General features: G+C 31.0%; 1 protein-coding gene across 5 annotated transcripts in view; it reads right to left on the bottom strand.

The window, feature by feature from the left end:
* Positions 1–24,109, bottom strand: part of LOC118186934 (patronin-like) — a 275,820-nt gene that overhangs the window by 112,508 nt on the left and 139,203 nt on the right. For all 5 annotated transcript variants that reach the window (XM_085823647.1, XM_085823648.1, XM_085823644.1 and 2 more), the window contains 2 exons: positions 16,701–16,796; positions 10,631–10,846 (listed from right to left, as the gene is read on the bottom strand). In XM_085823647.1, coding sequence (XP_085679773.1) covers positions 10,631–10,846; positions 16,701–16,796 — 312 coding nt within the window. The remainder of the gene's footprint in view (positions 1–10,630; positions 10,847–16,700; positions 16,797–24,109) is intronic.

Here is a 24,109-nt window from a genome sequence, read left to right as displayed (position 1 = left end):
TATGCAGCAATGTACTCTGCACAGTGTGTTGAAAAACACTGTCTAGGTCACCACTGTTGTAGCTCTTCAGTTATGGCGAACAATACGTAGCAATTTCAGCTCTCCTCTGTAATCAATGTGCCGTTGAAGACAGACTGCTGGCCGGCAACTTGTCGTTTCACCATCCATACACCACTTTCGATATGTGCTCACAACAACTGCACGTGAACAGCCCATTAAACGCATCGTTTCTGAAAATGTTCCAAATCACCAAGCCATAATGATTTGACCTTTATTGAAGTCCGATAAATCAGCTGCTTTTCCCGTTATGTCGCTAATTGCACAATGTTTGGAAAGAATACACATAGCTGCTTTATATACTCAAAAATCAGCAGTGCACATGCAGTGTTTTGTTCCTGGGCAAGCCCATTCTTAAAGATGGAGGTCATAATGCAATGGCTCTTCGGTGTAATCATTTGTCCTATTATAAGGTGAACCAACCCTCTGGGAATCATACTGCTTAAAATGAAACGATACGCAGTTCCCCTTTTTGTTCCTACAATACATGTATATACACAATTATAGATCACATAAATTTTTCTGTATGAAAGGATTTTAACCAATAGAAACAAAGTTAGTAAAAGGTTTCTTTCGTTTCATTATTAAATACGGCATACAAAATATTTTATGCTATATCATTCAGTTCTATATAATATATTCTTCTTTGTTACTTTCCTCCATTTCATCAGAAAGCGCATGATGCCATACTTCCAAAAATGTTTCAATTTGTCAGTAAAACATTGTTCCAAGAGCATGTTCATGTCCTTTATTGAATTAAAGCTTTTAAGCTTTGAATAAAAGGAATAAACAATAATCATATGGGGGTAATATCCACATAACAAAGGATGAGGTACAGCATCTAGATCAAACATTAACAATTTATTTCAAATGGGATCTGGCATTGCAATGCATGTAAATTGTACTTCTTCTGTACATTAATGCTAGTAGTTTCTTACTAATTGCTTCATTCAGTTTGTCCAATTGCAACAGTATTTATACTGAATTAATTATCTCATCTAACAGAAACAGTTCCTAATAAATAATATTCAGATAGATCTCAACAAATTGATATTAAAATTTTTTTTCATGTAAAGACCAGGCCTTACTATTCCTTATGGTTGAACCAAGAGCATTTATGTACAACATTCTCATATAATTATCTAAGTTTGAACCCTCTTAACTAATTTTTTTTAAAACAGTTCTCTACTACTTTGTAGGAGCAGCAAATTACAGGCAGAAACAGAGATAAGGAGGTTGCTTTATGCAAATTTATGTGAAATCCATACTTCAGGAGCTATTGATATAGCCAATTTTATGAGATGATTGTGCACCACTGTTCAAGGAACATTTAAAGCATTTGCCAATTTGCAAGCACTATATAATGGACTTTTTGTTAACCACAGCCTTGATCAGATCAGTAGTTGATGGATGACTACTATGGCCTTCATTTTTAAAAATAAAATTACCAGGTCAGATCTTCCTCAACCAACTGAAAATTGTCAAAGTGGTTTAAAAAAAAAAAAAAAAAAAAAAAAAAAAACCGCACAACATTTTTATGAATTCCCACAAAATCAATGTGTCATGCAGGTTCTGAAATTGAACTCAGTGTGCCTCATGTAATTGTGTGGCGTGGTGAAACGTCTACAGTTCCAGCCACACACCTTTGAGATGATGCAGGCATTAAACCAGCACCATTTGGATTCAAGGCCACAGCACGTTTTCCAGGAGGAGGTGTGACGTGAATGTTAGTAGGGATTGTATTTTACTTAAAACTCCCCACCCAGGAATGTGGAGGGTGCATTTCCGGAGTTTTGACGGTCACTCAGTCAGTTAGGCATTCATAAGAGGAGTCAACATTCTGTTTCATTTTTTATAAATTTTAAAACTATTCCACTTTCATATAATTGGTTTTGCAAATTTTTGATATGGTTTACACATTCTGTGTACCGAACTGCAAAGGCAACTACTCAAATGGTCCAAAAGTACAGGTTTTCTCCTTTTCCGAAAGAGAAAGAATTGTTAAACAAATGGATAAACCCGATTCATAGAAACAATTTCAAGCCAACAAAATTTTCGAAGTAAGTTTCGTTTTCTTTTTCTTTTATAAAAAATATTATTTATATTTATAATATATTATTTATATTTTATAAAATATATTTTTTATATTTCTTCTTTCTTTTTCTTTTTTTTTCTTTCATTTTATAATCATTCATAAATCTGTGCTTAAAAAAGTACTTTTATGATAAAAATTTATTATAAGTATCATAAACTAAAGCAAGTAAATACATTTATAGAAAGTAAATGTATTTAATCTTTTTATAAGTATAAAAGTGATTATATGAATATGATGACTTAATCATACTATTAATTTAATTTATAGCAGATAGTATTGTTTATCATTATGCTAATCGTTCAATCTATAGCAGATGGCATAATTATCATCATGCTAGTCACTTAATTTGTAGTAAATGGCATTATTTACCAAGTAAATTAAACAAATGTATGACCTAAATTTAGGATTAGATTAAATGTAGGACTAATAAAAATTCGATATTTTAAATACATTTTGTATGTTGCAAAGTGCTTGCATTTAAATATCTCGATACATTTGTCACAGAAACAGCGTATTTATTAAAGTCTGAAGACCTTGAAAAATCTTGATAATTTCTCTGTACCTAATGATAATTTTGTTTCTAATATTAATGTGAAAAAATACACTATTCAAATTTTTATGAGTTCATGTCTGTATTCTTAAAATTCACTTAATACAAAGCATTAAAAATGAAATTTTACAAAATGTTGTATTTAATTCTAGCTTAGATAACTAAATTCGATTATAAAAATCTTTGCATGCAAATGTTTTGACGATAATAAATATAGCATTTATGCGATAACGATAACGTGCATGAAGTAAATTTGTTATTGTAATTATGTACTATAATTATGTAGCAGTTCAAAAACTTCTGTCAGTGGACAAGGAACATAAATTTTTACAAAGCAATATTCAGAGACAAATAGCAGTGAAATTAACTTTTTTAACAAAATTTGAAAGACTTTGATGTATTTATAGATGCATGTGAAGTCGGTCATTTGGCTGATATGATAGTAAAATATTTAGTAATGGCGGCAACAAATTCTTTGTTAAATAATTATTGCAAAAAAATGAATAATGTGCCTAAACATGTAGTTAAAAGGCGCAAAATACAAACTGTTCAAAGTAAAATTTGAATTTTTACCTGCTTCAGAGAATGCATGCATTTCTATATATCTGCATGCATCAAAATTTATGAAATTCTGAGTTTCATTTCTTTTCTACCAAAGGAATTCATTATGTATTCCTCCTTCATTTACATGTATAGTGCAATATCAAAGCAACTCTTAGATGTGTATATGTTAAAGCTCATGAAATTTTCTATTATGTTTTAATTTAATTAATTCATGTATATATATGCTAAAAATCCTGAAATTCTCTTTCTTCACTCCAAATATATTATTTTCAATTTTATGTTTTGTATGGCAGTATGTCGAAGCAATTTTTTTCGCAAAGAAATCGAATATATTGTCATATACGCATGCATATACATATATATGTAAATTTAAAAAATGTATAGCATGATATTTCATAAAGACTACAATTTAAATTCTTTCTAAAGACAGCACTTTAGATTATATTTACACGTGTCTTAATTTAAATTGTAGTCTTTATGAAATATCATGCCATGCATTTTTATTTGATGAAATGCAGTATATGATAAAAAAGTAATATTTAATGTTCACCATTTATAGACAGTTTTGAATAATTCTGAATTGACTGCAAAGACAATTTTGATGATTTTCTTCTTTCTTTTCTTTTCCTCTGTTTGGAACAACCCTTTCTCTTGAGTTAATTGAATTGAAAATACACATGTACATATTATCTAAAGTATTTCTGTATTAATTGTTTAGCATTGTAATGTATAATTTAGTGCATCCTAAGGGCATTATATGTTAGTGGTTTTATTCGACAGTAATAATGCAATGATAATTGTCTTTTTCTTGTGTTCAATATCCCAGTTTAGGATTTGTTACATATGAATTCCACAAATTATTGCTAAATCATGTTATAAAATTTCCCTGTAGATATCAGAGGTTTGCTATTTAGATCTATATCAGACATCTATCAGAGGTTTGATATTTGCCATTTAGAATGCAAAACAATGTATAATTATCTCTGTGCAACTAATGTCTCATAATTATGAAAACTTATTTAAATCGTTGCAAGCTTAGAGTTATTTTTTCAAACATGAGTATTTATTATTATTATTATTCGGTAACATATGTCAAAAATAAGATATATTACTTATATTTATCAAAGATGTTTATTAGTCAAGGCATAAATTGTGGTAAGTATAATTACTATGAGCCTTGACCAATAAACTTCTCTGATAAATTATAGTGTCAAAAGTCGTTAATTCGAACACCCATAAGCCGGAATGATCTATAATCCGGACCTCAAAGCTACAAACTTTCTGCGCATGCATCGAGTTGACAGCGCATAGGCGTTTACGAATGCGCGTAAGACCATTATGGCTGAGCATATGCGTGTGCGTAATATTTTACGCTGCGCATATGCGCGTTTAATGTATAACGGATGGTATAAGCTAAAATTATCTAATTATCTATTTCAGTTAATGTTGCAGATTGCGTTGTTCCTTAATCTTCGAATTGGATCCGGCTTATTATTGTTTGCAGACTGTTTTATAAAAATAATTAGAGCAATTTTATAAAAAAAAAAAGCAATTTTATAAAATAGCAAAATATATTAAAATTTTATATAATAGCAAAATAATAGAGCAATTTTATAAAAATAAGCTTGAACTTTCGATTATGTCAAATAGAATTTCCGATGCTGGAGCTCCCAAAGGATCTACAAAGCGAAAGTATCGATATCCATCAAATAAAAAGTGGAATTGCTGCAAAAAATGGATAAAGGCATATCCTTTGTTTCTCTAACCATTCCAAAATCTGTTTATCAATTTCACGCTGCTCTGCGGCCGGGGGGGGGGGCGGAGACGTCGCGGCGCGCAATTAAAAAGAAGTTGATCTGTCAGCACTATCCTTATCTTCAGGGCAAATGTTTTTACTTTATTTGGCTTATAAATCCTTACTTAAATGTAGTATTTCATCTTGATGTACTCCGTCTTTGATATTATTTAAATCAAATTCCTCGTCATTATAATTCGCTTCCGATAGTGAAGAAAGTGACAGAGAGGTTATTGAAAACGAAAAAATTTGGATTGACAAATTAGTCGGTATTCTCGACACAGCAATTATAGGACTTGAACAGCGGAACTTTGCAACTGAACAAGAAATTATGTCTGTTTATAGAATTAAAGAGAAAGTATTATCACATAAAACGAAGCAACTTAAACAACTTATTACATTGAAAGAAATGTTTAATAAAGTAAACAAATAAATATTAGGCTTTTTTTTTTGTGTGTGTGTAAATTTTGATACCCTTTAGATCATAATTGTTCTTTATTTCATAAATTACGGTTTCATGTTTTTAATTTTATAATTTCTGCATGCCATCCTACCAGATTTAAACTGATGATCTATAATCCGGAATCGCCGAAGTCCCACCGAGTCCAGATTAACGACTTTTGACTGTATTTGTTTTCAACTAATGATTTTATGTTGCTACATGATTCCAGATAAAATAGCTTCCTTATTTAAATCAGTTAGGATTTATCTTAATTTTTTAGGATCTATATCCTGCCTTCATGTCTTAAATCGTCTTTCTGTTTAACTATTGCATACAAATAAAATTCCGATTCATTAAGTTGAAGTTTCCTCCGTTAACAAGAGTTTCTCAGCGATTAAATTTTGTAAAATCAGTAATAACTTTTAATGGAATTAAAAATTCTAGTTATTCGTATCGAAAACATTCTAAAATAAAAATCTCGGTTCTTCACATTCTAATGAAAGCAAGGTATTTTCCAGATTTATAAATTATGAGAATTAAATATAAAAATTTCAGTTCAGTTTAATTATAAGCCTGTCAAATGGATATTTAAGAAGGCATCCTTAAAGTTAGCGAGGATGAAAGTATCCCTACTGCAGTGATGTCACGAACTGTGCACAGTGGCCTAGAGTTAGTTCTAGGGGTGTTGGTTAAACCCTTTCGATTAATTTTAATTTGCAAGAGAAGCTGGAGGTAGATGATTTAGCCAACATATTTGTGTTTATGAATGAAACCATTTTTCATATTTCTGACAAAGTTAATTGCCCTAATTTACACACCTAAAATCTACACTGTGTGTTAGAACATGAGCACGAGTCTCCAAAGCTGATCGTTTTCTGCACTAATTCCAACAGCTGTGTTTGGATCCTTTTACATTCGTGGAAAAATGTAGTAAACGGTGCATTTACCGAGATATGCTAATAGAGTGGCTGTTCCCTTAGTTGGAGGAAGTGGCTACAGCAAGACAGATTCACATTTGCATAAAACCTACACCAGTATCCGAGAGATAGTCTACCCCAGGGGTTCTCAAACAATGGTACGCAAGAGAAAAATAGGTGGTACGCTAAGAGTATTTTTAACTATTAAATTCAAAAATTAAAACCCCAACATCTTGATTGAGTTTTTTCTCTAATCCTCATAAATTTATGTGATCTGAGCTTTGTTTAAGAGTGGTGGTGGTAGTAGTACTTTGCAGTGGTGGTATTAAATGTTTTCAGTTTTTGTTTAGATGGTACACGTTAGTCAAAGGTTAAGAACCACTGGTCTACCCCATCGCTGAGTCAAACACTATCTCATTGCTTTGTTTGCCACTGAAATTCCCAGATCTAACGGCTTGTGATTTTTTTTCTACGGGATTTCGTTAAAGACAAAGTGTTTGTGCCTCTATTTTCCCAAGAACTAGACAGCAACTGAAGCAGTGGATAACTGAAGTGCTCGAATCAAAGGATACATGTCACAAGAGCTATTATCGATATAGCTTCACAGTCATCGTACTTATTATAAAGGAACTATGAGCCTCAGAATTGTGAATATCCACCACATCTTTATTTGGAGAGAAAACTTGAAGGGTAATGAAGAGGAAGAAGAAAAATTATCATAGTTTCCTGTTCCCTGATTTTTATGCAAAAAGGCTACATGAAAAAAAAAATTATGTAATGATATCATTCAGATAAAGTAAGCAGCAAGCTTCAGCATAAGCATCTTCTATGATGATGCCATGTCTGACTTTAGAAATGTTTTAAAATGCAGACAGCAACAAATTACACTGTACAAATTCTGAGTGAAATAGAAGCTAACAGAATCTCAAGCAGAATCTAGTGGCATATATAAACAAATGAAAGATTAAAAAAAAAAAAAAAAAAAAAGTTCCTAAGGATAGTTACCGAATGTTTATATGAAAATTTATAGCATCACTCCCATAAACAGTGCAAATCTCACTGGCAGAAACATTAGCATGGTTATCTTTTTTAAAATAGTGCAACATATTACAGATGCTTCCTTTGATTTTTCATACTTAACACCCTTTTTGGAAGGGAAAGAAGTTTAATTTATGTAAATACACATAAACTAACATGTATATTATAATGAAAGAAATTTCTTGGATAACCCTATGCAATTTCACACCTGAAAGAGGAGACACTGAAAATGCTCACAGTAGTGCTTGCCAGCTAGAAAGATTAAATAATTAATAATGCAGATTTTAAAAATTTATTCTATAAGTCAGGGACTATGACACTATCCCAAAAAAAGTGAAACTTTTTTAACCTGTAAATACATTTGATCAATATATTTTTAACATTTGGAGGGGGGAATCCTTTCTGAATGTGTATGAAAGCTAAGCAGCAATACACAAATGCTTTGGAAAAGAAGGGAAGGGCTACATTTAAATACACAGAAATCAAGTAATCCACATATTATGGGATCAAGGATTGCGCAGATTAGTGAATTTTGGACATAACATGCAATATCTCCGAGTTTATTTAGATATTTTTTTCTTGCTAATTTCTATATCTAACTCAGACAGTCTATGTGTATTAGGAATTACTGGAGAGGGATTCAAGGTAGGAACACTTGGGGGAAAAAAGGTCAAATAAAGGTTTTTTAATTAGCAAAATTACTTTTTAAAGATCTTTTCCGATTTTAAACGAAAGAAAAATTAAGTAAAAAAATTAGCAGAACAGTCCCCCCCTTTTTTTCTAATAATTTGAATCCCTCCTTGCACTTAGCACATGCACTATTGGATTAGCAACTTGCTAGAAATGCTTAAATTGAAATTTTGGATTTGTTAAAAAAAAATTGTGTTTTTACGCTGCTGTTAAAATGGTTTTGATTTTTTAAATTTTACAAATCTCTGTAAGAACTATTTTTAAGCCGGGATTCATCACATGGAATGGAAACAAACCAGTTATAAGATGCATTTAATTTGAAACTCAGGTCTTGAAAAGGTGTGGATAAATAAATTCTTTACACATTATGACCACATAAACTTCAATTAATATTTAAAAAAAAAAAATCTGAAATGTTTCAGATTTTAAATTACGTCCAAAGGGGCGTTTTTTAACATTTTGTGTGTTACCTTTCTTTATTAAATATCATATTCCTCGCACTTAAACCATAAGATCCAGTGCAACAGCAATATCGCAAAATAGTTTTAAAACGAGCATATCTTTAGAATTTCCGATACAGAGACTCACGCGCTGGAGATAAAAATGTTTTTTCTGCACAACGTTGCCATTGCTCGCTTTGAAATCCTTGAGTTTGTTAATCAAAAGTTCGTCAAAGTTTTAAAAAATAGGAAATCGATCATAAAACAAATTTCAAATTTGGTCTTCCACATGCTCATATTCGTTGGAGGATTACGTTATTCAAAATTCGATGACTCTATGTACCGTTGTTTTATCACAATACGAGAAATATACATACATTTATGCAGATTTTTCATTATTTAATTTCTTCAAATATAATGCAGGACTCTAACATTTTGTGGCAACAGTTTGAAAAGTGAACCGACATTTATGAGTCCGACGCAAAATGCCAAAACGAAACTAATAGTCCTTCGGGATTCAAATCCCTTTGGACTAAAAACAGAATATACTCAAAAGCTATTATTTATCTAAAACAAAAATATTGGAAATTCATGGCCTAAGACTATTCTAAAAAGAATTACAGGAAAAATGTTAAATAATTTCAGTAATGAAGCAAACTACTTTCTAATTAAAATAAATACATTGTGCTTTTGTTAAAAATTTTATTTACATATTTATTAAAAAAATAACATTAAATTTTCTAAAAGAAAAAATTTTGTTTGTTTACATCTAAAAAAATTAGCACAGATTACAGGCATATATGGATTCTGGAATTATAATAGATAAAACATGATAAAATAACATGAATAGACAATACTAAAAATCTGCAAAAAATGGAGCGTGCTTGCAATCAACAGATTTTGATGTTTGATGCAACTGAGAGTGGAAACTACTATTTTTTTAACATTCAACTTAAAAAAAAAAAAAAAAAAAAAAAAAAAAAAAAAAAAAAAACTTGAGTTTTGGATGGGGGTTTATTAAAAAATATGTGGTTTATTAACACCTTTTTGCTTTCATATACCTTGTATACCAATATTCTCCCTTTATGATATTATATAAGAAAGCTAACAAAAAATTAAATTACATCGTTTGAGCAAAATAGGCTTTCAATGGATAATTTATCTGAATTAAGAAAATACTAAAAATTTCCATGCAAGACAAAATCCATGAATATGATTAAAAGAATTAATGAATATGCATGTGTCATATACACTGCGAAAAAAAGGGGGGACAGTTCTCTATCTCCCATTCTACTGGGCAAATTGATGAAACTCAAACTGCGTTTTTCATGTCTCGAAAGCATGACTTAGGATATACGTTAGAGTTATACATAGCAATCATTCTAAGATAGGTACGTATACCTTAGGAAATTTTGAATAAAAAACTGTAATTTTTTGCAGGTATACTTAGAAATACATCTAATTTAAGATGATAGTAAAAATTTTATAGGTTATAATTAAATTTTTTTTGAAACATTTATGAAAAATATCAAAAAATATAAATTTAAAAAATAAATATAAAAATGTGTGAATTATATTTGGATTAATGCTAAATTTCGAATTCCGGAAGAAGGAATCAAGTAAGTTTAATTAAAAAAAAGAGATATTAATAAATATATATCAAATTCAATTAACATTGAAGAGCTAAAATTTTGAAAGCTAATTTTTTAAAAACTACTCATACAATTTTTATAAAACTTGGCAGTTTGGCATAATTTGAGTCGTAAAAGTAAAATATGGGGAAAAAATTTCAGAAAAGGTCCGATTTTGTGTGAAAATACCTATATTAGAACAATGCTATATATAAATCTTTTACATATCCTAAGTTGTGCTTTCGAGACATGAAAAATACAAGTTGATTTTCATTAATTGGACCAGTAGAACAAGAGATATAGAACTGTCCCTACTTTTTTTCTTTGTGAAGTGTACACGAAATGCATCCATTATGCAATTAAATAGATTCATACACCTTTGGCAATAAAATAAATTATCATACAGCTTACCAATCGAATCGGTGCTGTCTGCACTAAAGTTGTTTCAGTAAGAGGAGCATCTCTCGATTCCATGAGACATATGCCTTTCCTCATGAGAGCTTGTACTATACCTTGGTGATCAAGGTTATGATAATTTGGGTCCGCATAAATGTTGACTAGGGCAAGGCAGTATAATTCAGCATTGGCTAATGAATGTACAATCTTTGGTTTCAATCGGCGAACTCTCTGCCAAAAAATAATATAGATTAGCAACATCATAATATTATTAAATTAAAATTTGTGAATAATATTTAAGAACAGTAAACGTGACAAAAGCAGACTGGAGACAGAAATTTAAAGAAACAATAAATACAAATTTTAATAATTGTTTTATTTTGAATCTTTCCATGTATCAATTTTAACAGAATAGCATTATAACTGTTTATGCGTTTGGTAATTTAATCATTCATGTAATCTGCTTTAATCTTTATATTACAGTCATTTAACTAAACTAGTCTTAAAATGCACAGGCCTTCAAAAAAGGCCGCTATAGCATTTACTTCTTTAAATATTGATTTTAAACATATATTTCCAATTACGAAGTTTATAAAAATGAAGTTTTGTTTCAAAAGCAATTTTGATATAACAAGTGTTCTAGAAATAAAAAAATAAATAAATAAAACTTAATTTCTAAATTTAGTTCTTGCAGAGCAGAAATTTTAATAATTGCACCTATAACTGGAATAAAATATTTATTGTGTTTTAATATATTAAAAAATATTTTTAAGTGCATGAGTTTTAAGCATTTTAAGTTTAAGTTTTTTCATGAAATTTGAAAATGAATTTTATTTATATCCCCATTTAATGCTTCTTACCTATTAAAATCGCAAATTTTGAACTTTATTTAGGAAGGAATTTCCCTCCCTCCAAGAATAACTTTGTAGAGACATTAGGTTATTTCGAAGCAGAAGACATGAAAAATGAGCAAAGCCCTCACCGGGACTCGAAACTCGGACCTCTCGAAATATGCACCAAATGTGCTGACCACTACACCATGAAGGCATGCTAAGAAGGCGGACGAAATACCTTATATACTTTCTCTTTTATAGGGCGACTGGGGATTAGGGGACACAATCACCAAATCATGGTGGAGAATCATCATCCACCACCTCTTTTAGTTCAGGTGCCACTGTAGAGACATTACGCTATTTTGAATCGGGAGACATGAAATATGTCCCTCGCCGGGACCTGAACCTCGGACGTCTCAAATACATGCCTAATTGTGCTGACCACTACGCCACGAAGGCATGTTAAGAAGGTGGGAGAAATACCTTATAACTTTAATACTTCCATTTGGACAAAACAGCACTCAGTATTAGATTTGTAACTGGTCCCATGACATTATTAATTATTTATAATTGAATGATTTTTCTGGGAGAAAAATAGAATTTCTGCTCTTATTAAAATATAATGAATATTTTTATAATAGGATATCACTTTAGAAATAAAAAGTCGTCGTCTTTGAATATCATATACTGTATTTTTCTTACTCTAAGATACATCTTTTTTCCCTCAAATAAATGTTGCTTAATAAGGTGCACCTTAGAACCTAGACCCATAATTCCAATTTCCAACTATACTAGAGTCGCATACTTTCCCGAATTATTAATTTCTCCAAATTAATAATTTTAATTAGATATTGTTAATAAATTATTAAAAAATATTTGCTATATGTATTTTTTTAAGTTTGATTTCATTTATTATCTTTCCTTAAAAATCAAAACCTTTTTTTTAGTTGGTGGTGTTGAAATTAAATGCTGCATCTTGAAGTTTAAAAAATATATACACATGTAAGAATTTTGCATATCATTGATGGCAAAGATTTATCCACAAAGAAGCAAAAAACCTGAAGTCATAATGATACACTGTAAATGCAGAATGAATAAGTTGCAGTTATAGCCAGATTTAAATACAGTCAAAAGTCGTTAATCCGGACTCGTCGGGACTTCGGCGATTCCGGATTATCGATTTTTCCGGATTATAGATCATCAGTTTAAATCTGGTAAGATGGCATGCAGAAATTACAAAATTAAAAATATGAAACCGTAATTTATGAAATAAAGAACAATTATGATCTAAAGGGTATCAAAATTTACAAAAAGAAAAAGCTTAATATTTATTTGTTTACTTTATTAAACATTTCCTTCAATGTAAGTTGCTTCGTTTCATGTGATAATACTTTTTCTTTAATTCTATTAAACAGACATAATTTCTTGTTTAGTTACAAAGTTCCGCTGTTCAAGTCCTATAATTGCTGTGTTGAGAATACCGACTAATTTGTCAATCGAAATGTTTTCGTTTTCAATAACCTCTGGGTCACTTTCTTCACTATCGGAAGCGAATTATAATGACGAGGAACTTGATTTAAATCATATCAAAGACGGAGTATATCGAGATGAAATACTACACTTAGTACGGAATTATAAACCAAATAAAATAAAAACATCTGCTCTGAAGATAAGGATAGTGCTGACAGATCAACTTCCAATCCCCAGCGTGAAATTGATAAACAGATTTTGGATTTCAAAACATACTTTCGCTTTGTAGATACAAATTACATATTAGTAAATATATATCAGAAATTCTATTTGACATAATCTTTCTAATTTATCATAATCTAATAATGACGTTTCTGCCCCCCCCCCTCTGCTGCAGAGCAGCGTGAAATTGATAAACAGATTTCGGATTTCAAAACATACTTTCGCTTTGTAGTAAATATATATCGGAAATTCTATTTGACATAATCGAAAGTTCAAGCTTACTTTTATAAAATTGCTCTAACAGTCTGCAAAAAATAATAAGCCGGATCCAATTCGAAGATTAAGGAACAACGCAATCTGCAACATTAACTGTTAACTTTAACTTAGCGTATAACTCCGTTACACATTAGTATATTAAGATAACTTTAGCTTAGCGTATAACTCCGTTACACATTAAACGCGCATGCGCACAAACATATTCGCAGCTGTAAGAGTCTTATGCGCTCTCGTAAACGCCTGTGCGCCTGCGTGAACGCGACGCATGCGCAGAAAGTTTGTAGCTTTGAGGTCCGGATTATAGATCATTCCGGATTATGGGTGTCCGAATTAACGACTTTTGACTGTATTTAATATATCTGAGATCTTATAATCTGATATGAGATTAAATATCATTCAGGCAATACAGCAGGAATTAAAGAAATTGCGTAAAGATTATTTGGAATCATAGTCAAGAAAATATGTTCTTTTTTCATTGCATTTTGAGAATTTCAGATCACTTATGCAAATATGAAATTGTTAAATTTCTAAAAAAGGATTATGATAGGCAAACTATGTATACTTTTAAAGGTTGCTGTAAATTATTCTATAATTAGGGACCCATATATTTTCTTTTACAGAGAGAATAGAAAAAATTATGAATGACCAATTCAAGCTAAGACGCTTTTATTGTTCATACATGCTATTTCCTGGTCTTAGAAAAATTATTGAATTTTGTTGATTTAATGATATGTCATAATTTCCATTCATTCTCTTTGAAAAATTCTATTATTGTGTTCACAACATGTGAATCAAGGTGTCTCATCTGTGACATTATCACGAGAGAATGATACATTTGTGTTATAGAACTCCCGTAGCGGACGGCTCGAAATGGCAGAAGAAGCGCAAGAGACTCACACGCTGTGTCATGCTTCAGTACTTGAAATTTCACTTTAGACATTATTAATATCTCACATGTACCAATTAACATTCATGAATGTTTCATTCATTCAAACAAGCTTGTGCAAAAGATACTAACCATTTGGACTGATTTTCTTTGAAGAATTAGATTACAGATGAAGAGTGACTAGTGTGCGTCACAAAGAACCCACAGAAAAAAAAGTAAACAAGTTTTATATTTCTACATTTGATTTAGTCTTGAAATACCACACAGCATCATAAAAGATAGCTAAGCACAAAATTAACAAAAATCAATATTGAAAAATATATAAAACCTAAACTACTCCAAAGAAATTACTTCATCCTATTAAACATACAATTCTAAATATAGTCTTTTTATCGAGCTCAAATTGATTAATCTATTTAAATTGAACCATATTTTCTGCATCTTAAATAAAAGACAGAAGTATAAAAAGATGGGGGAGGGCACAAATAAATAGGATATTTCAGAAGAATGATATAAACATTAAGATCCTCCCACAACAATAACAACAAAATATACTTTTATCTAAACCACGCACTTATCTGTTGTTATACATTCGAAACAACTCTTCAATTACAGATTCAATGCTTTCTCAAATTTTCAAATTCCTATTATGTTACAGAATATTTCTATAATAACTTTACCCAAAATGACATTTCATTTTTTTTGACATTTTAATTCAACATTATTTTCACTAATTTATAAATATTTAGCAATCTACATTTTGGTGTTTCCAGACAGTTTATTTAATGAGGAGGAATTACGACTAGATAATGAACTAAGAAAATTCTTTAAAAATCAAGCAGGATATGATTTAGTTCCCTCCTTTTAAATAGGCTTTTTATTTAATTTACAACTCTCTTTCATATAACAAGTGTCTGGACTTAAATTTCAGGCAAATACATGCTTGCATTAAAACAAATGTAAATTTTGTACGAAATTCATTAGGGTAATGTCATCATGCATAACATATAAGGATCAACAATTTTTGAGGTATCATAATTCTTCTTGTCAACAGATTATATATGAAAGTTATCCAGGAATTAATGTTTGCCATAGTTAATCGAATCTTGTAAAGATTCAAATGGAAATGCATATTGACTCCCAGCGTGCTCTGCTCATCAAACAATGCCATTTGCATTGGTATTGTTGCAATGTGCTATGTATAGTCAGTGCTTCCATTTTTGAGAACAGTGAACAAATCAGCAGTGGAAATTCATCGACAGATAACAGACATCTAAGCCCCAATTTGACGAGTGGCAGCAAAGTGCATAAGTGGGTGAAAGCTTAAAAGGATGGACGGGAAAATGTCCATGATGAATCACGATCAGACCGACCATCAGTTATCACAGAAGATTTGGTCGATACCATGGATGAAAAGATTCATCAAGACCAGTGATTCACAATTTTACTTTAGCATCGGAGTTTCCAAACATGCAAAAACTGTCTCTGAAAAGTTTCAGTTTCACAAATTATGCGCATGTTGGGCTCTCAGCCTGCCTACTGAGGAAACATGAAAAAAATGGCTTTGGATTTTTTGGACCTACATCATAAGGAAGGTGATCAATTTTTAAAGATGATTGTCACAGGGAACTAGACTCTCACATAACTCCAGAATCTAAATGTCAATGACATCACATTGCATCACCAGTCAGAATCAAGGCCAAGCAGGATTATGGCAAGTGTGTTTTGGAATAGAAGGGAGTCTTATCAGTCGAATTTATGCAGAAAGAGGCAACACTAAATGCAGCAACTTATTCGCTACCCTGACTGAAATTAGATGTGTAATACAGAATAAACTTGGCCTTCTGACGTCTGGAATTTTGTTGCTGCATAACAATGCCAGACTTCATTCTGCCATTCACGCCCAAAATCTGATCAGATCTTTTGAATGGGAAAATATTGACTACCATACAATTCAGACTTAACAGAGTGATTTTCACTTGTTACACTACCTAAAGGAGTTTCTCATCAGCAAGCACTTCGCTACATATGACGAGGTGAAAGAAGCAGTTCCAGTTCAAAAATGGTTATTCTCACAGGTGGCAGATGTCTATGACTTAAACACACAAAAGATTGCAAAATATTATGACAAACATTTAAACAAATATGGAAACTACATAGAAAAATAGAGAAACATGAAAGGTTCTAAATAAAAAAATATTCTTTGAAAAAGTCTGTGGTGGTTTATGTTTTATAATAAATTGGAACTTACTTCCAGAATAACTAACGAATGTATATAACGCACACCCATGTTGATTTCAACATGAAAAGTCTGGTATATGAAAACAACATGGGAAATGCAATTTAATACAATAATACTTCCTGGATTAAGCTTTCTTAGACAAGTTAAACAACTTACATCTTGGTCTCTGTAAAATGGCTCTCTTAAGTCATTCGGTATCACTCCCTCAAATGCCTTTGATAAAAGCCAGAGAATCGAAGCCTTTTCCTTTGCCTGTAAAAAACACAGATGAGAAAAATTAATTAAAAAAAAAAAGAATTTGTTTAAAAGAAATCAGACATGAATGATAGATAACTTTGTATGTATATTTTCCAATCACAAATAATGGTGATAACATCTCTTAATCTATGATAATGCATACGTCTAAAAAAGGCAGTCTCATAATTAAATCTTACAAACTATAAACTATTATATTAAAAAAAATTCAAGCAATTTATAAAATAAATATTGACAAACTTCACTAGATTTCCCTATTTTAAAAATGTGATCATAATTTTGGTTTACTTCAATTTATACACTGGCACAGTTTGCAAAATGATACAGTTGATACGTATAATTGAACGAATCTTATAAACTATAAATTTATACTTTGCTGACAAGAGTTAGTGTTAATATATAAAATTATTAATAATAATTGAATTAATAAATACAAATAAAAAACTTCTTTAATTTTAATAAACTAAAGGAAGACTTTTTTTTTAGAACTGCAATAAAAAAAATTTCCATTTTAGGTTTAGAAAATATTTGTGATAGAAACTCAACTAAAATTTGTAATAGTAAATCTATCATACAGAAGGTGGGTGGGATCCAAGTAAGATTTTATAATATAGTAAATTCCACGGAAGAAACACGCATGATAAAATTCACATATATATTAAAAACTACAATATTAAATAAGTATCCATAAAATCATATAGGCCACAATAATAAAAGATAAGATAAAATAAAAATTACCATTAATGAAATTATTCTATCATATTCAATAATTACATATAAATGTCAATCTTTGCAATAAATCACACTTTATTAAACATATGTAGGTTCCAACTTGTTAACAACATATGATCCATAATACCTTTAGGCCTTTAATTAAAAAATATGAGATAATGTGTAGATTTGCTCTCTCATACACAGTGCAACTCTCAACTTATTTTGGGCAAAGTAATTAACAGCATTCAGGATCCTTCACCATTAATTACTCAAGGAAACTAAAACCCCAAAAGACTTCAAATACAGATTTCTTGCTTTACAGACAATAAATAAATAAATAAATAAATAAATAAAAATAGGTTTGTCATTTGCTATTCATAATTACTTTTTTAGTTCATTAAATTGCTAGGTGATTAAAAAAAAGAATTCCAAAGCCACAATATATAAAAGAAGCTGTTAAATAATCTAACCAGAAAATTAACACATTAAAAAATGAAAACTTTTTTTTCAAAAGATTGGAATTTCATGTTGGCTGAACATTTATCAGCTCATATCTTCCTACACTGTTAAACAGGTACAGCGTTTGAAAAAGGTGGTGAAAGTACTACACATCTGCTTTAAGTAATGAGTATGCATCCTTTCTCATTTCAACTCACTTTGTTACGTCAAAATGCCTTAAAGCTACCAGTGTTCATTTAACAGTTTGTAAAGTGATCAAGGCTGGTACTATGCATTTCACTGCCTAGTGCAATCTCTGCAAGCCCTCCATTCTCAAGACTGGTGTTGTCCAAAATCCTGCTGCCCAGTGCCTCTCATAAATTCTAAAAGTTTTACCATCTTTAAATTTTGTTGCTCGGTGCTTCCTAAATTTTAAAAATTCTGCTATGAACGTACTGGCCCTGAGAGTGATATCAAAATATATAATAAATGAAATTAGCTGTCACCTGAATTTTATCATAAAATTATAGGTACTTTTCCATTTTGCCAGCGCAAATCTCGCCAAGCAAACTTTATTGCCGACAAAACACAGTATACACATAAAAAATGCTAAGAAATATTAGTTCTAAGAATTTTTTATTTTGAAGGCATAAACATCTTAATTATCGCAAATGGCCTTATGGCATAAAATTGAACTATCTGGTAAAAATTCTATGTAATTGTATGACAATATTGAAAGAAACACTCAATCTTATAAGAAATGGCTGTGACTTGTTTTTACTTACTTGTTTACTTAAAGCAGATGTGTAGTAATGAGTATGCATTTTGTTTTGAAAATGAGGCGGAAAAGGTTACCAGCGAAGATATTCCGTTTGGCATCGTTTGTACCAATTTTGGCAAATTTATCACCTGAGCTGGCAAAATTATATTTTGAAAGTACCAAACTATATTTTGAAATTTCATATCTAAAATGCAGAGAATGTTTACACACATTTAGAACGGTTTCAGAGCTGTTTAATTAATGCTAAAAATATAAAGAGTATTTTCTTAAATGTTCTATCTGATAGCTTTTTTCTGGACTATGAGTCTGTATTGTGATTTCTACACTAGAAGGGCTTTTCATAAAATTTCCAGGGGTACTGATTTCTCTTCCACTGCTTTTCAAAGTCCCTTCATCATGGTGGGTTTGTACTTAGAAAAAGCTCTTTTCAAGAAGGAATATATTAAAAAGGTGTATATGTAATACCTGTAATCAGTCATCTTTCCCCCCCTCTCTCAAAGGAATGCAGTGGTACTTTTCGAAATATAACTTATTACTTTGTTTTGATGAAGTTTTTCTCTTTGAAAGTCACTGGGATAAAGAAATGGAATTTCTTCTATAAATATTGAATGTAAAACTTTCTCTTGGCACTACAATGAGTTGGTTTTAATATTTTTTTTTTTACACTCTTCTTAATTTTAATTTCTATTGTAAAAGAATCTTGCAACAATCATAAACCCCTTACTGAAACTTTCTTGACATTGAAGGAACCAGGTTTGTATCCCCCCTCCTTGTTTTTAATAACAGACAGACTTTCTTGCTGCAGTCATTTAGGTTTACCCATATGCCAGTATTTAGGGATCTACACAAAAATCATTTAATTCAATGGGATCAGAAGGCATCAGTGGCACATTCCTCAAAGCCAAATTGTAAACTAACTAATAATATCAGTATACAGATGAAAAGCACCCTCTAACAGCATTACAAGTTAATCGTTTGTTGGTTTTCTCAACAACCCATGCTTCATCAAGGGTCACAGCATATTTCCATTTATCCATCTACCAAACAGTTTTCATACAGAGCTCTACAAATTGTTCTGCATTGAGCCACATGCCTTGGCAAAAGCTGATGAACATTACTTTTTTTTAGCTTTTTTAAGGTGTAAATCTCAATTTATAATTTCATTTACTTTAATACAAATACTGTTGCTACAAATGTATTTCAAGACTTTGTAACTAATATCTGCATCCAAGGATTATTTCTATTGTTAATAAAACTTTCTATTTCTATTGTTAATCTATTTCTATTGTTAATAAAAGATTAACTTTGGAAACATTATAAACAGTATTTATCTCTTTTGGGTATTTGTTTTCAGTTTTCTTTCCATGTAGAAGTAACAAATGATGTTTCCCCCCCCCTTTCCAATTAATAATATTGCACTTGGAAATTTTAATACCATGCATTTCACAACATTCTTGAATAATGGAACAGGAATATTTCTCTTTAGAAAATGCAGAAACATATCCTTCAAGCCACAGCTTGCGACATCTTGAGAGAAGAATACATTAAATATATATACTATATATATATGATATTTCTCATTTCAAATAATAAGCTGTTACCAGAGATTTTTATTCTCTATTTTTATTCATCTGAATTTGAGATATTCTTTACTGAAATCATTCCAAAAATGCGTAAACACTCTATGTCTAATGCAAATGTAAAAGAATTATTATTGCAACAAGCTATACTATGTGATAAACTAAACTGTGCAATAAGATCCATTAAAAATAATTAAACTGTCACTATACTTTTACTGTCATACATTACACTGTTAAACAGATATAATTGCATTTCCAAATACTCATTACATGATTATAGCAAAATATATGATGTCTTGGGGAAGTGCGAGTTCATACTATTTAGGTCCATTAAGCACAATCAAGAAAACTTATACAGCATGTTCACAAAAGTCATTTTGTGGCCTTTATTTTAACAAGTGTTGGTTCCATATTTAGATATTTAGATTAATTTCAGATATTTAGATTTTGACATTTTATTAAAGTTGATTTTTGAAAACATATTAAATCTATGCTTTCTATACAGCCCCCTGTTCCCTATAGCTATTTTAGGAAAATTACATATTCGTATTAAAAAATAAAACACAAAAAATTTGTTAAAGTTTTACAAAATATGAAATCGATAATAAAACAAATCCCAAATTTCAAATTTGGTCTTCCACATGCCCATATTCGTAGGAGGATTATGTCATTCAAAATTCGATGGCTCTATGTACCATTGTTTTATCATAATGCGTTAAATATACTTACATTTATGCAGATTTTTCATTATTTAATTTCTTCAAATATAATGCAAGGCTCTAACATTTGGTGGCAACAGTTTGAAAAGTGAAAGGGACATTTATAGTGATTCATTGCACAATGAAAACAATAGTCCTTCAGCAGAAAAGCTCCTTTGGACTAAAAATTGATTTAGATATTTAATTTTAAAAATTTGGCAATTTTTATATAATTTTTTTTTACTTTTTAAGGAGTTAGATGAATGAATAAATTTGATTTTATTGCCCTTAAATGTGATATTCTTTTGTAATTTACTAGCACGTAATATTCTTTATATTACAATTTTGTTACAATTGTTATACTAAAAGAATTTTCAAGCAAGTACACAAATAATCAATAAGTTTTCAAATGCTGAAAATATGTTATTCTTAAGAATTACTTAAACTAGGAATATTTTTCATTTTAAACTTATTTAAATAATGTTAGAATTGGCTATGCACCAACATTACAAATCACCTTGCAGTGTATTCTAGAAATGAATGCTATAAAATTCTGTGAATAGATCTAATTGAAAAATTTTATTGATCAAAAGTTTCATTAATACATACAGAAATATTCGTCTCTTAATCAATTAACATCAGAAACTTCTTTCAAAGCTAATATTTTATTTTTAGTTAGCACAAATGCAAACATTTCTTACTTCAATTTGTGTACAAACTCCGAACATGACTTCAAACTTTAAAATTAAACATTTCCATTAGTTTTAATCAATGTCTCGTATTTCACTTTTTATAAATGAGTACAGAAATTTGATAAATATAACTACAGGTAGTTGCAAATCATATTATTACATGCGTACAGATTCATAATAGATTGAATACACACAGAACTGATAACAATTTACTTTACCAAAAGAAAAACTTCATTGTTCTGGAACCTTTCAGAAAAATACTTGTACAGCTCTTCAGAGTACCGCAGAGTATAGTCAGTACATACGCTTCATCCATTAAACATAATGCAATACAATGCACATCTAAAGAGAGAAGCTAACATAGAGATATTTCAATATTCCGAACTCATGCTGAATTCAATCAATTAATAATATGAAAACAACCACTACATGGATGAATTCACTTTAAAATTTAAGAGAGCCCACTTTTTGAAAGCATTTAAAAAGTTGAAAATTACACAAAAACTTGGAAAAAAATTTCACAATCTAATGTTAAAACACTAAGGGGAAAATTATACGAATATACACCTGAACAGCCAAAATACTATGCCACATACTCAGTAACACATTGTACGACCTTTGACCTGCAAAACACTGCAATTCTCCTTGGCATGAATGCCACAAGGTTCTTGGTAGATGACTGGAGACGGGTCATCTACCAAATGTCTATGCAGCGGTCACAAAGTCGAGATATTCTGACATGGTGATGTTTGAGCCCTGAGCTGCCGCTACATGATATCCCAAATGTGCCTATAGAGTTAAGATCCAGCGAGTTAGGCAGCCAGGACATTAATTGGAATTTATCCTTATGCACCTCGAACTACTCCAAGACAATTATACCCTGTGACATGGGGGATTATACTGCTGGAAGATTCCATTTCCATTTGGGAAGAGAGATGCCATGTAATGATCCGCAGTTATGTTCAGGTAGTCCGCAGCTTTCATGGTCTGTTCTACCATAACTAAGGGTCCCAGAGCCACCAATGACAAAGTTTCCCAAGTATAATACCACTACCAGCAGCTTCTGTAATGACCTGCTGTATAGAGGAGAGCAACCGTTCGCCTGGAAGACAGTGTACCCTGACACAACCACCAATGTGATGAATGTGAAATCCTGATTCATCTGACTTACTGACAACTGTCTTCCACTTATCCATGGTCCAGTCTCAACATTCCCAGGCCCACTATACACATAGTTTGCAATGATGTTTGGTCAACACAGGCACATCAATGAGCACCTGCTGCACAGTCCCACCTGCAACAGCATCCATTGAACTGTACACTCGCACGTAGACCTGCATTGCAATGGGCTGTCAGCTGAGCCATTGACTGATGCCGATTTTGCTGTAACAAGCGGGACATTTTCCAAAGTCATTTTTCTTTGATGACATGTGGACATCCAAGACCTTTCTGTCTACTGCTGGTTTCACTACCATTTATCCACTTTGCATAAATACTAACAAAGGCAGACTGTGAACGACCCACCAGTCGTGCAGTTTCGGAGATACTCGTTTTAAGTCTTTGGCCATTACAATTTGCCCTCTATCAAATTCACTTAGATCAGCACCCTTTCCCATCATTTACAGAAGTGGAAGAATGATTCCTTACCTTCTCCAGCAACAGTTAAATACCATTCCCACTTAATCACATGCCCTCCATATCATCCAGACGAGGTCATTGAAAAATGCGGGGATGGTCGTTATATTTTGGCTCATTAACATATACGGTAATGCATACACAAATAGAAATGAACAACTTGACTTTAAAATTAATCCCTCCCCCCAAAAAGAAAAAACATTTTGATTGGATAAAGTTACACTACCTAAAGCAACTTTTTAAACTTTTGTGGGATCCCTGAAATAATATTCATGATTAAGAAAACTCTATTAAACATTACTAACAATTTACTTATTTATCAGGATGCTGGAGAATATTACTGTTCTGAGTAAGCATGCTTGCAACACTTTCGGCACCCTAAACTTTGAGTTCATTTGGTGCCCAGTATAAATTGAATATATTAATAACTCAAAGTAAATTGAGTCGACTTCCTATTAACTGGGGTAACATCAAGAACAGTGCCCACAGTTAACCCAAAATTACGGTTATTCTGAGAGCAGTTAAAAACATATAGGAAAGAGAATAACCCAATTTACAACTAACAGAAAAATATTATTAACAATTTACTTGCATTTTTCAGCAGTTTAATTTGAAGAATCAGCTCTTTTGGCTATGTAAATTCAATCAACATTCAAAACAAAAAAAAAAAAAAAAAAAAAAAAAAAAAAAAAAAAAAAACAATATTTGTGTTTATACAGTCAAAAGTCGTTAATTCGGACACCCATAATCCGGAACTCAAGGCTAAAAATTT

The sequence above is a fragment of the Stegodyphus dumicola genome, chromosome 9 (assembly GCF_044657685.1).
Source record: "Stegodyphus dumicola isolate Sdum_Otavi_A_Nest chromosome 9, ASM4465768v1".
Taxonomy (NCBI): domain Eukaryota; kingdom Metazoa; phylum Arthropoda; class Arachnida; order Araneae; family Eresidae; genus Stegodyphus; species Stegodyphus dumicola.
The sequence above is the reverse complement of the archived record's forward strand: the minus strand, read 5'-3'. Positions and strand labels throughout refer to the sequence as shown.